We start from the raw sequence: 15,920 nt of genomic DNA, 5'->3' as shown, positions 1-15,920 counted from the left end.
GCTTGCCATAGGCAGGTTGACTCTGCAAATCAATTTACATGTAATGAAGATGTTTTCTTCAACTGTGTTTTTTATCTAGTTAATGCAGGAGAAGAGCTGTTACAGGATGAGCTTAGAAAATGACATACAAGAATTCTTTCTGACGTGTTGTCCCCTTTAGGCTTTCTGAAAGTCTTCCCTGTGATGAAGCAGTGATTTCCCCAGTCCCTTAGTCTCACTCTTGAATCATATCTCCAGGGAGCTCCTCTCTTGGCATGCTAGTTTCTAAACTGTTTCTAAACTGTGTTAGAGTGTTAGAATTATAGGGGTCAAGTGTTTGGTTTCTTTTCTTTTTTTTTTTTTTGAAAGCCTGTTCTTTTAAGGGGACTGCTTAGTAATACGAGTCTTCATCCTTGAGTCTATACAAGAAAAGGCTATTTAAAATACTGAAGTTCACAAACAAAGTTAAATTGATTGGAGGTTATAAACAACAGAAATAGTAATGTTTTAAAGCTGATATCTAGAAAGATTTATGTGGTTGAATGTATGGGAGGCTCCTGTGTGGGAGGCTAAGGTAATGTACCTGGAGAAAACTCTTAAAACCAAGACTTAAGCAAGAATTAAATTTGAGATTTTGTTTGGAATTGGCAGGAGTGTTGCAGTGAACAGCATGTTAGGAGGGGCACATATGTTGCAAAAAAGGGGTCAATTTTGGCTGCTGTTGCAAGCAGCCTAAATAGGCATTTTGCATAACTTGATTTCTTTTCAAGCACTTTATGACAAATCACTAGTGAACTTAAGTTCTGGGAAGACAGCATTTAAATAGTGTAATGGAAAATAAAGCTACAAGAGTCTCTGTATAAGACCACCAGTGTGAGAGTAAAGAAGGCAGGCGACAGTATGTTCTAGAGTGAGGCAAGCTTTTACAGCTCTAACTAGAGAGGCATAAAAAGTTACCTTCTCAGCTATTTGTAATATTCTTTTAACTGTAGGTTACAGTGCCCAGGATTGAAATATCTTAATATATTGTGTCAATGATCTTAGTCTATGTAAATATGAAGTCACTTTGGATTAACTCTTCTTTGAAGATAGATCAAATTAACACAACTCACTTTGCACTAATCCATCTGCAAGAGTGCTTTTAAAAAGTTCTCTTACAGCTTTGGCTGTGGAGCTGTTTGTCTTACAGAAGCTTTTATTTTCAGTTTGGAAACTTTTAGAGGCTCAAATAAAGTTTTTGTTTTGGGTCATCTTCTAACACAATGCCCTTCAGAATGACAGGAAAGCAGCTGAAGGACGATACATAATATGATACATAATGATACTGTCAGTTTATAAATGAAAAACTGAAGAATATGCATTGGCCACATTGACCAAAGGTACAACCAGAACAGAACTGAGCCCCCAAAACCTCCAATTTATCATCTTATGATTAAGATCTAATAATGATCTAATGATTTAGATCTTTTGATGCAGCTCACCTGAGAGTTATTGATACAGCGACTTAGTTTTCTAAGTAGAAAGAAGCATTGACTACCTACTGAAACAGTTACGTGAATAAACCCTGTAGCAGAATGACTTGTCACTGTAAGAATTAAAAGTAGAACATGAAAGACGAAAAACAAAGTCAAGGGGAACTAAATAATAATTCTGTTCTTTAGTTACTGCCCTAGTGTGAGCAGCAGTGGTGTGGGGTGCTTTGCTTTTTAATTTTTTTTATTTGAAATGAGTGGTATAATATTACATTCATTAAATACTTGTAGCACAATATAATGATTGTCTTACATTTGTAAGCAGAAATAAGTACTTCAGAATGGTCATAATGTGATGTCTGTCTGCGAAGAGTATGGCTGTTCCACTGAGGTGCAGAAAACCCTGGCAATTGAGGGCCACTGGTACCATCTTTTTAGAGCTGTCTTGAACATGAAAGCACTCAGGCAAATTGGGTGGGGGGAGGGGTAAGGAAGTGCATTATTGAGGGATAAGCAGATAAATACTTTAAAGAGCCATTAGTTTCTGGGGAAGACTAAATCCAGGCTAAAAATGGCAGTTCATCAGATGCTGATTTGCACACGTACAGAGTCTTGTGGGACCTTTGGCTGTTAAAGAATGAATTGCACACAGAAGTCCCCAAATAACATACCAGTTTCTGGATCTTGTGGTTTGACCCAGGTATCTAGAAAGTTGACTACCAGGAATGCTTATAATTTTGAAATTGCTTCTTTCTTTATCTCTTTCACTCTATAATGTGTTTTGGGTTTTGTTACTGCTATTAGTGATACTTCCAGAGTGCTGCTTACACATCAACTGTGAATTTGAAGACACTAATAAAATTTTCCATGACTCTATGAAGAAAGACTTTTTTGATTATGCTTGCCTCCAATACTTTACTCAAAAATGAAAGTTTGTTCTGTTCTGCATGAAGCAGATCTGCTGACCTGCAAAGCCTCAGGTTATTTTCTTCGTTTGTAACTCTTTGAATTCAACACAAATACACTGTTGTCCGTTATCTCTCTAATCCCAATTTCTTTTCAGAAGTAGATCTGAAATCTAATAGTTGGAATGTAGTAGTTCTGGCTCAGTGGATGAGGGAGGAGCAATGGATGTGGCTTAGCTTGACTTTAAGGTTTTTGACAGTCTTCTATAATCTTCTCATAGACAAACTGATAAAATATGCACTAGATAAATGAGCAGTTAGATGGACTGAAAACTGGGTGAACTGCTGGGCTCAAAGGATTGCAATCAGCAGCATGAAGTCCAGTTGAAGGCTGGTCGTTAGCGGTGTACTCTAGGAATTGATACTGGAACCAATACTGTTTAACATCTTCATTAATGACCTGGATGATGGGACAGAGTGTACCCTCAGCAAGCTTGCAGATGTTGCAAAACTGGGAGGAGTGGCTGATGACCACGGTTCAGATGGCTGTGCCACCATTCAGAGCTACTTCATCGCTTCTGGAGAAACAGGCAAGCAGGAATCTCGTGGAGTTCAACAAAGGGAAATGCAAAGTCCTGCACCTAGGGAGGAATAACCCCATGCACTGGTATACTGGGGGCCAACCAGCTGGAAAGCAGCTTTGTGGAAAAGGGCCTGACAGTCTGGATGTACACCAAGCCAAATATGAGACAGCAGTGTATCCTTGCAGCAAAGAAGTTCAACATACTTGGGCTGTGTTAGTAAGAGCATTGTCAGCGGGTCAAGGGACATGATCCTTTCCCTCTGCTTGGCACTGGTGAGACGCATCTGGAGTTCTGGGCTCCTCAGTATGACACACAGACATACTGGAGCAAGTCCAGCAAAGGACCAAAAAGATTATTATGGGACTAGAGCATCTCTCATACGAAGAGAGGCTCAGCGAGCTGGGGCTGTTTAGTCTGCAGCAGTGAAGGTTTGGGAGGATATTATCAATGTATCTAAATACCTAATGGGGGAATAAAGAAGACAGACTCTCTGACTCTTCTCAGTGGTGCCCTGCAGAAAGGCAGGAGGAAATGAACATAAATTGAAACACAGGAAGTTCCATTAAAACATAAGAAAAAGCACTTTTACTGGAGGAGTGATTGAATACAGGAGCAAGTTCCCCAGAGAGGTTGTGGAGTCTCTATCCTTGAAGACAGTCAAAACCCCAGTGGATGTGGCCCTGAGTAACCTGCCCTAGTTGACCTTGCTTTGAGCAGGAGTGGTGGATTAAACAATCTCCAGAGGTCCCTTCCAACCTGAACTATTCTGTAATTTCTGTGAGCCTTCAAAGGTCAGTTTCCCAAAGATCCTGCATGCCTTGGCCTGCCTCACACGGTTTTGGTTGTACACAAACATTCTCTCAGATCTGCCATGTTCAAATAGTCCTTCCTGCTGATTGACCTGTTTGTGATTCTAGTGGTGACAAATTTATTGGGTTTTGTGGGCTACACAAAACTGGCCGATTTTGCTTGAGATGGATGAAGAAGTATTTGTTTATGTCTTGTATTCCGTGCCTGCTAAGGTCAGTACTATCTTAAACTGGAACCACATTGCAAAATCAAAAATCTTTGGCATCAAACTGCTGTTCTGTAGTCGTATTGTTAGCTATGACTTTCTATTACTAGATACCAAATGAAATCTGAGTGCAGCTTGTCCTCTGCCTGTCCTGAAGGCTGGGGACTCTGAACAGCTGACATTCTGAAAGGCTATTCATTTTGTCAGAGGCAATGAGCAGAAGAGTGTCTGTCAAGTTGTGAAATAGCTAGTATGGTTTTTTTTAGTCTCTTCTTCAGCTTGAAATATTGGTGCTTGCACAGAGAAGGCTGTAGCTGGGCAGTTTTTTGTCTTGTGTGACAAATGTATACATTTTTATAGAGAATAAAAATCTTTTTTAGTAGAAAGGGATTCTAATATTGTGCATCTTTCTTACATCTTCTGTTCATGGTGTCCCTACCTTTTAAACTCCAATGAGAAATCAACCATTCAGTTGAAAGGAGAAGCTAATGAAGACTGCTAATTAGAACAAGCTAGAAGGGTGGAGCAGCAGGTAGGTCAGACAACTACTTGCTTTCCACCTGTGCTCTTATCTGACCTCAGCAGAGTCAAGCAAATAAGGTATAAATGCTTACTTGGTAGCAGTCATTCAACTTGGAGCCTGAGCTAAACTGAGATGAATTAAATGTTCTAATACTACGAAGAGCCGAATGCAGGTCATGTCAGAGAAGAGTCACAGGCCTGCCTACAGTAAGGAGATTGTCCATTAATTCAGCTGTTTCAATGTCTTCAGCTTTTTCTTTTGGAAGTGGCATGTAGAACTCAACTACAGTGCACAGTTTTTGTGACAGAGCTTAAAGTAATGGCTCCAAAACAGCAGAGTATCATTTCAGGCTCCATACTGCCTATAGGCTAATTGATTAGATAACAGAAATTGTGAAAGGTCACAGATACTGATGTAGGGCCTCCTAGAATCCTGGCAATGCTTCACATTGCGCACTCACTTAAAATGCCTTGAGTATTCCAGAGGAAAAGTTTGGGTTTCATCTAGAGGACCACAGAATGTTAACCTGGATGGCACAGGCATTAGATGAGTTTGACCAGAAAGGAAGCTCATTAAGAGCAGCGTAAGGTGGTTCTAACTTGAGTAGCTCTTACTACACTGCAGTCTAGATTACCTTGTTACTTTGATATTATGGTTCCCATTCTAAATTAATTGGTGGTTTCCTGCATTAGTAGTATAAAGGATTTCAGCACTAGGAAATCCAGGTAGCATCCACCTGAAACTTAATTTTAAGGGTATCCATATATTGCTAAGCCTGGCCTGTAAAGCAAGTTTCAATCCTTTTTCATTGTCTAGAGGGAGGGTTTCCATTCTTTCTAGTTAACTGCTCCAAAAGCATCAGTTGGGGATCTTGAAGCAGCATGGCAAAGGGTTATGGTCAACACAGAAATAGTGTTACTAGGCCTTTTACTTTTGCAGTATTTTTCCCAAGTCTGGCTTTGTCAGACATATTGTCAGAATATGGCGCTTGCAGTGAAATGGATGGGAACATATCTATAAAAATTGATGGCTCCTGGATCTGGTCAGAACTTTGGTATTAGGCTTCAGCATATTTAGAGTGAGAATTTCTCAGATTGTAAGAATCTGGACAGAGGTGAAAAAAGATGACTCTTGTGGAAGGGGTTTCTTTTTTCTTAAATGAATTTTTAAGGTACTCTTTGAAATGGCCTGGGTTAGGCATATTTTTATTTCGTTTATTGCTATGTTCCTATTCTTTTTCTATATGTGCATTCATGTAATAATCAGCAATGGTTCGTGTTCAAAACCTGGAACACTAAAAAGAAAATAATCCACAAAACTGTGCTACAGCTTCCCTGAAGTGTGAAGTTTCAGTTGTTTTCTCTTCCTTTGTCTGAGAGGTGTATAAGATGCCTCTTTTCCTTCCAAGGAACAGCGTATCGCAGGAAAATGCGAAGTTCAGTTCTAAGATCAGTTGAAAGAAAACTGAGAAGCTTCAGTGCTAACTTCTGGACAGATCAGCTTACCTTGAAATCTAGGAAGTCTTGATGTTCTAGGTGTGTCTTTATTTTTAATGCAGATCCATCTTCTAATCAGAAAAGGTAGTTGTCTTTGGACAACTGAAATGCTCCCAGGAGTTCCAGTCCATCCCTAATAATTACACAAAGTAAGCGGCTTTTCTGTGGTAGTTGTGTGTCTGCTCCTCAGGAGCTATTGGCTGCAAACAGAACTTTGAAACTTTTCCCTTCCAACTTCACTGGCTCTGACCACACAGGTTAGACAGGTTAGGAGGTAAAAGAGAGAGGTGCAAGTTTATGATTTTTTTTTTTTTGCAGTAAATATTTAGCTCTTATAGATATGCATGGCACAGCATGTTATTGGAGCTTGAATTATCCTCTGTTGTGGAATGTCTTCTACAGGGATCTTCTGGTTTTCAATAGTTTTGTTCTCTTTTCTGATTCATGGTCACTTATGCTGTCTGTCTCTCCGCTGGTCTTCTCTGAACCTGATGTAAGTGCTGATTAGTTGCAAGAAATGCTGCAGACCTTCCCTTTTCAGATCCTAGTCCTGGTGGGAAGGAATTGGAAGCTGAAGGTTGTGCTCAAGTTTTACTTACCAGACTGGAAGTGTGCCTTCTTTCCAAAAGCTTTTAGCTTCCTCCTTATCTTTTTGGATTGTTACTTTGCATCCACCTTAGTCCTTATATCAAGAATCAGTACCAGAACAGATGTGTTTGCTGTTAAGAACTAGATCTTGGTGGTCTGTATTGCTAGTCAGAGGTTCCTAAGTGCATGTGCTTCTTTCTGGAAGCGTGCCCAGCTGTATCTCCATAACATGGCTTATCATCTGTTGGAGCTCCTTACCCTTTCACCTTACCCTTTGACATCTCTATCTCATTTTCACAGATAAAACAGATCTTGGAATGAACCAATGAACCAACTACTCTTTGTTCTCCATTAGTATCCTTTTGTGCTCCATTAGCATCCTTTTGTGCGTAGGACTTACATGGACAGGTTCCTCCATGTCTAAGAAACTGTTCGGCATGAGTCTTTGCAGAAAATTTTTAGAGCTTTCACAGATTACATTATGTCTTAAGGCATTCAGTACTTAACACTTCTTTGCTTACTGTTAACCCAGCCACTGCAGAAACATCATGTTGCCTCAGGATGGTTCCTACCTCTAGTATAGCTTCTGTTCAGAGTAAACTCTTCCCCTATATGGTTGGCTTTTTTAATTTCCACACATTCATAGGACTGTAGGATAATTCAGGTTGGATTACAAGCTCAAGAGGTCTGAAGTCCAACCTCCTGCACAAAGCAGACTCAGCTGTGAAGTCAGAGCAGGTTACTTATGCCTTTATCAAGCCTAGAAACAATACAAAACATGGGGTGTTAAATATACTCTGACTTTTGTATTTGAACAGGACAGTGCCTTTTTTGAAGACCCCTGAGTTTTTTGTTTCATTTGGGGTAAGGATTTGTGGTTCAGTACCTTCTTCTCAAAGACTATCCTATTGAATTTTTAGTTGTCAGGAAAAGTGGTAGTGTCGAAGCCAGCTGATGTCATTTGAATATTCTTGAGTGAACAAGCCATGTTTTTGCATCTCTGAAAAATGTTCTTGCTATTGTAATGTGCAGAACTGTCTCATAAACCTCTAGTCATACATTTCCTAGCTATGCCGTGTAGCTGGAGACTCAAAATAGGGGAGAGAGGTTATCAAATAAAAATAAATTAAAACAAAATATCCCCTCTCCCAGAGTTTGTGTTCTTCCTCTGAAGCCCTAAATTGCCCCAGAAGGATTTGCTCAGGAAGGTAGATGAGCTTTGAATTTACATATTTTAATTGGTTTTTTTATAATTGAGAAGAGTCATTTGGGTGAGAAGATAACTTGTCAGTGTATGGAGATTGTTTCATATATGTTGTCCATATATGTATTTGCTATATGCTTATGGGCCCTGAAATCTGTGTTAATAATAAAAAAAAAAAAAAGGTGGGTATATGTTTTAGATAAACAAGGTGGGCTGGGCATTAAGAGTAAGGTAGCGCACGGTGTGTTCTGTGCGCTTTGCACGACGTGTCTGAGGCACTGAAAAGGCAGGATGCGGGCACAGTCTAAGGATTTTTAGGGCTAAAGATGTCTCCAAATTTAATAAGTGATATATTTATATGTGAATATGCTCTGGATAGCAGTTTTAGCAAGAACTGGAAGTTTTTCAATAATCTATCTTTCTCTGCTTAATAGTTCACGATTACCTTTATTTACAACAGTTTCAACAATATGCATATATCTTGTGGTTACTTCTGTCTTTGTGCATTTCTCTGAAATGATGCTCCAGGTTTATTTCTACAGCTGAAAAGGCTGAATCAAGTGGGTTATAAAAATTCATTGTTCTGTGGCATATTCTACTCTGTAGCACTAAATAATAACAACATAGTTGTGGTAGATTTTTAAGGTGCGCCTTTTAAGAACATAGGAATTAAATATGACTGCTGCTGCGATCTGTCTGAAAACATTTCTTTGTATTACCTTTGTTCAATAGGGGTGATTTTATCAGTTCTTGATTTATTTTTCTTTTTTTAAGTTTCAAGGAAAAAGTGAACTTCAGCCAACAAATGTGAGTTTGGTCCACCCATGCTGCAAGAGAGCAGAAGCCATATGGCCACAATTAGCGTAGTTGTAAATGAGTAAATAAGTCCTGGTGACAGGCATGGCATGTTTACAAAGTTTTGTTTGCCTTCCTAACCACAGTAGCACAGCTTCCTGTAAGAGTAGTGTGACTGTGTGTGGCTCTGCAGAAACCAGGATACTGTTACTAATTCTTGGTTTATGGTTAATTTTGACTTTAAATAATTTTTCACTTCAACTATCAACCATCAGTTTGAAAGTAAATAAAAGCTGAAGAAAGAACTTTTATTTTTCCTCCAAACAAATGCTGACAAAGAAATAATATAAATATGGGTAATGGTTTAAGGGAAAAAAAAAAAGCCCTCCTAACTGACCAAAAACTAATCACTAATAGTCAAATATTATGTGCTCAAAGGCATAATATTGTTACCTTGGTTCTAGCTGAATTTTTAAGGTGCTCACTAATATGTGCTCTGTGTTTGTCTGCCACACATGAGGAATTTTATAATTTAAGCTTTTTTGTCTCTGAAACTCTTTGGCTATTGCAGCATTACAGAACAATTGTTAATAATTCTGAAAGGAGCAGAATATCCTTAAACATAGATGACCTTTGTTTTGTGTTTAAAATCTAGTTAAATTTGCATAGTTTAACTTGGCTGTGTTTAGAGGTACTTAAACATAGCTTAAACAGCAACCACTGCTGAGGACTGTTCTAGAAGATTGCTGTTTTATATACCTCAGTGCTGGGCAATTGCACTCATTTTGAAGGTTTTTGCTGTCATAGGTCATAAGAGTTACCAGATGTTAATTTGGATCAACTGCCTCAAGTCTACAGTTCAGATTTTTCTGCAGCTGTGCTTTTAAAGATATAGCTAATTTTTTTTCTTTTTAGCCCTGAGAAGGGATAAGATTTCCTTTCTGTTATCTCTTCATTTTTTTCTCTTGTTTATTTTAAGATACAATTTTCTACACTGGGTAGGTGTCATGCAACTGGAATACCTTCTCCTGAAAAAAACAGGGAAAAGATCTCTGTCACAGTAAAAGCTAAAGTCATCATGGTGGCATGGAGGGTATGCGCAGGAGATTGCCTGCCTTGATCTCCTTCAGGTGCTCTGAACAAAGGCAACCTCAGCTCCCAGATGGCTTCTTTAGTTAGAAGTAATAAGTGGATTACTTAATAAGCTATCATTTCTGGTCATTGGAATCAGTGCTCTGGCCAGGTAGATGACCCTTCATATAGGACTGATTTTTCCAAGTAATGCTAAAATCAAGCTCCACACTATATTTCAAAATTTTAATCTATTCAGTTTCATGAAACTGAAGGATATTTTTCTCAGAGGTCTGGCATAGCAAGTAAATATTGGGGATGGCACTCTATATATAAAAATAATTAAATTGCCAGTGTGTTATGAACATATTTGAATGTCCTGGATTTCTTACTGCTTCATGAGCATTAGACCATCTGGATTTGGTTTTTGCTTTTGATCTTCTGCCATGACCCTTAAAGTCACCTAAGGTATTTTTATACGGTATGTAACACCATTAGCTACCCAAGCTTGTGAGTTCTTATCACAGTAAGCATAAGTATTCTCATCAGGTACATATCTCCTGTACTTCAATTTTTGCTTAAATATGAATTTGTTGTTGGGTGTAGTGCTTTGTATTTAATGCTTTATATTTCAGAACCAATTTCCTCACCTGAAAATTCTTACATGATTTTAGCCTAGAGCTGTTAATCTTTGACTTATAATTGCAGAGGAACTTCAAAGTGCTAGGCCTGAGGAACCATTTCATTACTTCAAGCTTTGAACAATGTGACAAAGTTTGGGACCTCTTTATTTGAATTTTATTCAAAAATAAAAGTTCTTGGTTTTCTTATAGGTCAGATGGCAGGCCATTTCCTGTACCTCCCTATCAATCTGTGTGATAAACTTATGCTAAGTCACAGAAGGGTCTTCTCAGTGTGTCTCTCATTAGTCTGCACACTTTTGGTTTTCGTGGGTCAGGCCATAATAAGGAACTGAACCTGGTATTTCTGATATGTAGCTGAAGACGACTATTGCTTACCAAGGCTGTTCCAACCATGCTTTCCAAATAATGTGTGGATGAGATTACTTTCCTTCGCTTCTGGTCTCATGTGGTGTATGACCCAGAGTTGTATGATGGGAATAAAAGATCGTGTGGACATGCAGGCTCGTTCTGTGTCCCACATACACCTCAACTATGCTCTGTCTTCCTAACGTGTCACATGTGACAGAGACAAAGATTGTGTTGTTGTAATGCATTGTTTCCCCTCTATGGTAGTTCACTTATGCAGTGTAAGGACACAGGTTTTGTGTGTAAATGTGTTCCTTTCACATTTCAGAACCATAATGGTCAGGGATAGACAACTCTAGTCAACACTTAGCAATTAGTAACTCTGCTTTAATTGGATAGTCTTCGCTACTGGAAAGTAGCGTTTGCATAAATCTCACATTAAATATTTTTAAAATTAACAGTTCTGTTGTTTCTATATTTTTTTCCAATTCTCTCCCTAGATGGTAAAAGCAATCCAAGTTCTGCGTATCCACCTGCTTGAGCTAGAAAAGGTTAATGAACTCTGCAAGGATTTCTGTAGTCGTTACATTGCCTGCCTAAAGACAAAAATGAACAGTGAAACTCTATTAAGTGGAGAGCCTGGAAGTCCTTACTCACCTGTGCAATCTCAGGTATGTTTCAAATACCGTTAAGTGTATTTTTGCTTAGATTTCCGTAGGAAGTTATAACTATGCTTCTATTGCAATTAATTTGCAAGCAGAGTTTCTGCAGTTTCTTTTATTCTTTCAAAATCGGTTATTAAGGCTAGAAAGAGCTGTATTTTTTTGTGTACACGTGTGTGCTACTGCCTGATGGGCAAATTTGTTGAAATGTGCCAGAACATAGAGTCAATTTCTTCTGTCTGTCTTCCTTTTATGATCTTCCCTCGGTTGAGATACTCAGAGTAGCCTGGATTTGATATTTTGTTGGAAGGAGGCTAGGAAACAATAACAGAAGAAAAAAAATTCCATGTTAAGAAGGTCTCCCTAGTTTAGTCTGCTTTGAAATATTGAGATAGCTGATACTTGTATACCTAATCTGTATTCTGGAACAAATAGAGAATGTCTGATGGATTATAGTTGCAATATTTGAGATGTATGTCACTGCATGTAACCTGGCGTGACTGTGACAGTACCCATTTCTATATATGTGAACCTCAGTTTATATACTGTTGGCATTACCGAAACGCAATATCCAATTGCATTTTTTGTAGGGAATTGACAACCGTTAATTAACAACAGTTAATATGTTATGGTTGATGCTTCTGCTGTTAGATGCTGGACAGTGAGCCCTGTCATCTTAGTACCTACTAGATATCTAGTCTTAGGGGATGGTCCTTCTCTGACTTAACCAATATGGCTGAATCTGTATTCTGAAAAGCCTCAATGACTCTTAAACTCCACTCTCTGGACTCCTTACTTAAGTTTTGGTATCTGGAGGTGTGGAGAGGAGAGCCTAACTTAGACAAAACCCACTTTGTAAAGATGGTTTTTCGCATGTCTGCAACAGTCTTCTGTAGGAACAAGAGGGACTGAATTTTGCATTTGGTAATAATAGAGATTATTCCTATATACTAAGGAATGTGTAAGAGTTTGCATGGTCAGGATTGAGTAAGAACTATCCTGAGCAGAACAAAACATATTGGGAATCTTGAATACTTAATAAATAATTTTGAAATTGAAAAAAAATTGAGGTAATAACTAAAATTCTGGAGCTTTGATGCTTCTAATAAGAGCATCAAGGGTCCATTTCATCTGTCCTTCTTCCCTTGTGCCTTTGGAAACTGTTTCTCGTAGCATTTATATACTTAGAATCATCTCTCCTAAAATTTCTCAAGATAGTTTTATGTCTTCTCTAACAGTTGCTTTCATGAGGGTTTTCAAAGGTAATGGTTGGTGATAATGAGAAAGTTAATGTAGGTAGTGATGAACCTTTAATAAAGTCTCTTTCTCTTCGAAGTTACTCCTGTGATTAAAGTCCAAATGTATTTTTAGAACGAAAATTACAGAAGCACACTTTATCTCCTTAAAAAAAAAAATTAAAAACTTTTCAAAAAAAATGCAAGTAACTAATTGTTTTACTTTTCTAGCAAATTCCAAGTGCCATTGCAGGCACACTCAGTCCCCAAGGGATTATGGTGCCAGCATCAGCATTGCAGCAGGGAAATGTAACTATGGCAACAGTAGCAGGTATGACACAGTAAAGAAAAACTGGCACCTTGCTCTTCATTTTGTTTTTTTTATAGTTGTTACAAAAAATACACAAATACTTTTAAAAATGTGTTTTAACTGTAATACCTGAAAAGTTGTTGTAATACAGTCAAGCGCCTTACTGTTTTCTGAATGTTCATTTAATTTATATGTGTACCAAGTATACATATGTGACTGGAGGTTACATATATGTAATATTAAGAGATCTTTCTGTGCAACGCTACTTTTGTTAAAAGGTATTTCAGAGGCTGGGGTGTTCTACTCTTTTTTTTTTTTTTTTCTTATAAAAACCCCAATTCTGTTTGGCAAAAACATGCTTTACCTAAAATATTGCACTTGCTAGCTGTCTCATGCTCTGCAGAGTTTGGAACCACACCTACAAATCTGTGAAATCTTTGTTGTCCAAGTTGTTCTACTATTGTATGGAGATGACGTCTGAACTGAAATGTTCTATCTTGCTTCTCAGCATGGTTTTAAAACAAACAGAAAAAACCCTTTTGACTACAAATGCAGCAAAGCAATGTGGTCTGCTCCTACAGCATGCACTTGCAGAGAGGTTTTCCTGAGATCCAATATGTGCTTTATGGCTTTGGTGCCCATGAACCCCTATGCATTCACCAAGATTCTGTCACCTTAGTTGACCTGAACATCTAGGTGTCACCCAGCTGATGGCTGTAACCAGTCAACACGCATAGGTGTGGGTTTGCTGTTGTGGCCCTTGTTGGCTGAAAAGTTAGCTCAGTTAAAACAAAACGATGACCTGTTTTACAGTCTGCTAGTCATAATGTTTTCCTGTGAAAATAGATTTAGAACACCTAAAATACAGGGAAGCATAAACAAATTTTGTACAGATTTTTGTGGATGGAAAAAATTTTAGTATAGCAAAGAACACATCTTACATGCTTACGTGCAAAGAATAGTTGATATATTATCAAAACTCTTGCTTTGTCTGCAGTGCTGATGCACTTCTGTGTTTAAAGAGAAGAATATTTGAAGGTCTCTTGCTTACCTATAATCTCTGCTGTTTTGTTTTAAGGGGGGACAGTGTATCAGCCAGTCACTGTGGTCACTCCACAAGGTCAAGTTGTGACACAAGCATTGTCACCTGGGACTATTCGTATCCAGAACTCTCAGGTTTGTTTCATGGGCTTCACAGAATAGTATTATGGGTTCAAATAGATCTCAGTGGCTTTAAGAATTTTGGTTTAAATTCGACACACTGTCAGAATGAGCTCTGTGTACACACACATAGTAACTAATGTAAAATTAATGCAAGTACTGCTACAGGAGTTGCGAGTTGGATAACATGGCATAAGGTCCCAGCCAGATACCCCTTGCCACAACAGGTCATCATAGTCCTTACCTGTTAAATATTTTTTTTTACTGATGGCAGAAAAATATAGGTACGTGGATTTACAAAAAAAAAAAACCAAAACAAAAAAAACCAAAATATGAAACCCCACCCTCAAAACCAACCAACAACCAAAAAAACCCACCAAGCCAAAAACCCCTCTGAATTAAATAAACACTTTTTCAATGATCAAAAGTTTCCTAATTATTGAACTAGGTTTATGGCTGTATAGATTTACTATATATATTGCGTTATGGTGCCACACTGCTGTTATCAGTAATTGGACTTTTTATCATGATGGCAACCACTAGTACAGTGAAACTGTATGTATGTCAGAATTTATGTATGTTGAGAAGCATTTTGCTGTAAAACCTTCAAAATACTCAGTTGAGACTATGGGAAATGCTCACATTGGGCTCGTTTTATCATATCCTAAAAGATGGCCAGCACTCTTTTGGGAAGTCTCTTAAGAGTTGGGTCTGAAGAGCTCAAAGAAACAACTAAGAAAAAGGAAACGTGAAAACTAGACCATCTTCAGTTACAGAAAGCCTTGCTAGCTTTCTTCATGAGAAGGAAGTGGTAAATTAAATCTCCCAGGAATCCGGAGTCAATGAGTCCGGAGTGAATGAGGAGCTACCACCTCCACAGCATAAAATCTGTTGGTAATCACTGACTTAGCATCTTATCTTCTTTCTTCTTCCGACCTTCCAACTGAAAAAGGGTGCTTAGAGTATTCTTCTTTTTATTGGCAATAGCTTGTATGCACTTGCCTGTATTCTTCCCTAGAACACATGCAGTTCTGTCCTCAGATACCTTTCAGAAAGAAATGTGTAAAATTCCTCTCCTAGACTGAAGTGTTTTTGAAGAAAAATGCTTTTTATGCTTCTGATTAAAAAAATAATCAAAAAGGACTTGACCTTCTGTATAAATCTGCGGCTATTCTTCAAGTTAGTAGGAATCTCCAAACCCTACGAACACATAGGTTTGGACCTGTATTCCTTGTCACCCATAGGAAACCCTTCTTCATATTCTTTTTGTGTTTCACAATGCTGTGGAGGTAGGGGGAAAAATACTGGGGGAGAGCTATTGAAATTTCATTATAAAGCCTCCATATACAAGCAAATTATTTAGAATGTAAAACATTGTTTCGGAAGTAAAAGTATGCACCAAATACATATTTGTTGTAATTTGATAGCTTAAACATCGTTTAAAAGTTGTTTCATACAGGACATAGACATAATGAGTGGCTTGAACAAATTGCCCTGTATTGTCTGAAAAGCCTGATTTAGAATGATTCTAGTTATAATTGTCTGAAATATAATCTCATGCAATTTATATGCTGTTCCTTCTTATCTCTGCATAAGCATTTAAGAACGTATTCCCTAATGTTCAGACAACTGATGTGCAAATGACTTTATGTATCCAATAGGAAGTGAAAAAGAAAGCAAAAGTGAGGAATAAATATGAACCTTTAGGGAAATAGTTACTCTGTTGTAAGGTGAATTAAGGTTTCTACTGTATATATCTTCTTGCTCTTTGAGAATTTAAATGCATTTATTTAGCAGGACCCTTAGTATCTTTGTTTGCAACTCTAGCATAATAATTTGACTTTAATTCTTAAATCAGTACTATTTTACAGCTTCCATAGTTGTTTGCACACAGTGAGTGTGTTCAGCATGGTGTTTTTCAATGGCTCTTC

At 38.0% G+C, this 15,920-nt stretch overlaps 1 protein-coding gene across 12 annotated transcripts in view; it reads left to right on the top strand.

The window, feature by feature from the left end:
- Positions 1-15,920, top strand: part of PKNOX1 (PBX/knotted 1 homeobox 1) — a 50,160-nt gene that overhangs the window by 21,366 nt on the left and 12,874 nt on the right. For all 12 annotated transcript variants that reach the window (XM_075099101.1, XM_075099016.1, XM_075099092.1 and 9 more), the window contains 3 exons: positions 11,122-11,292; positions 12,750-12,849; positions 13,907-14,004. In XM_075099101.1, the coding sequence (XP_074955202.1) occupies positions 11,122-11,292; positions 12,750-12,849; positions 13,907-14,004 (369 nt within the window). The remainder of the gene's footprint in view (positions 1-11,121; positions 11,293-12,749; positions 12,850-13,906; positions 14,005-15,920) is intronic.

This window comes from Phalacrocorax aristotelis, chromosome 1, assembly GCF_949628215.1.
Source record: "Phalacrocorax aristotelis chromosome 1, bGulAri2.1, whole genome shotgun sequence".
NCBI lineage: Eukaryota > Metazoa > Chordata > Aves > Suliformes > Phalacrocoracidae > Phalacrocorax > Phalacrocorax aristotelis.
Note: the sequence above shows the minus strand (reverse complement) of the source record. Positions and strands in the feature narration are given on the sequence as shown.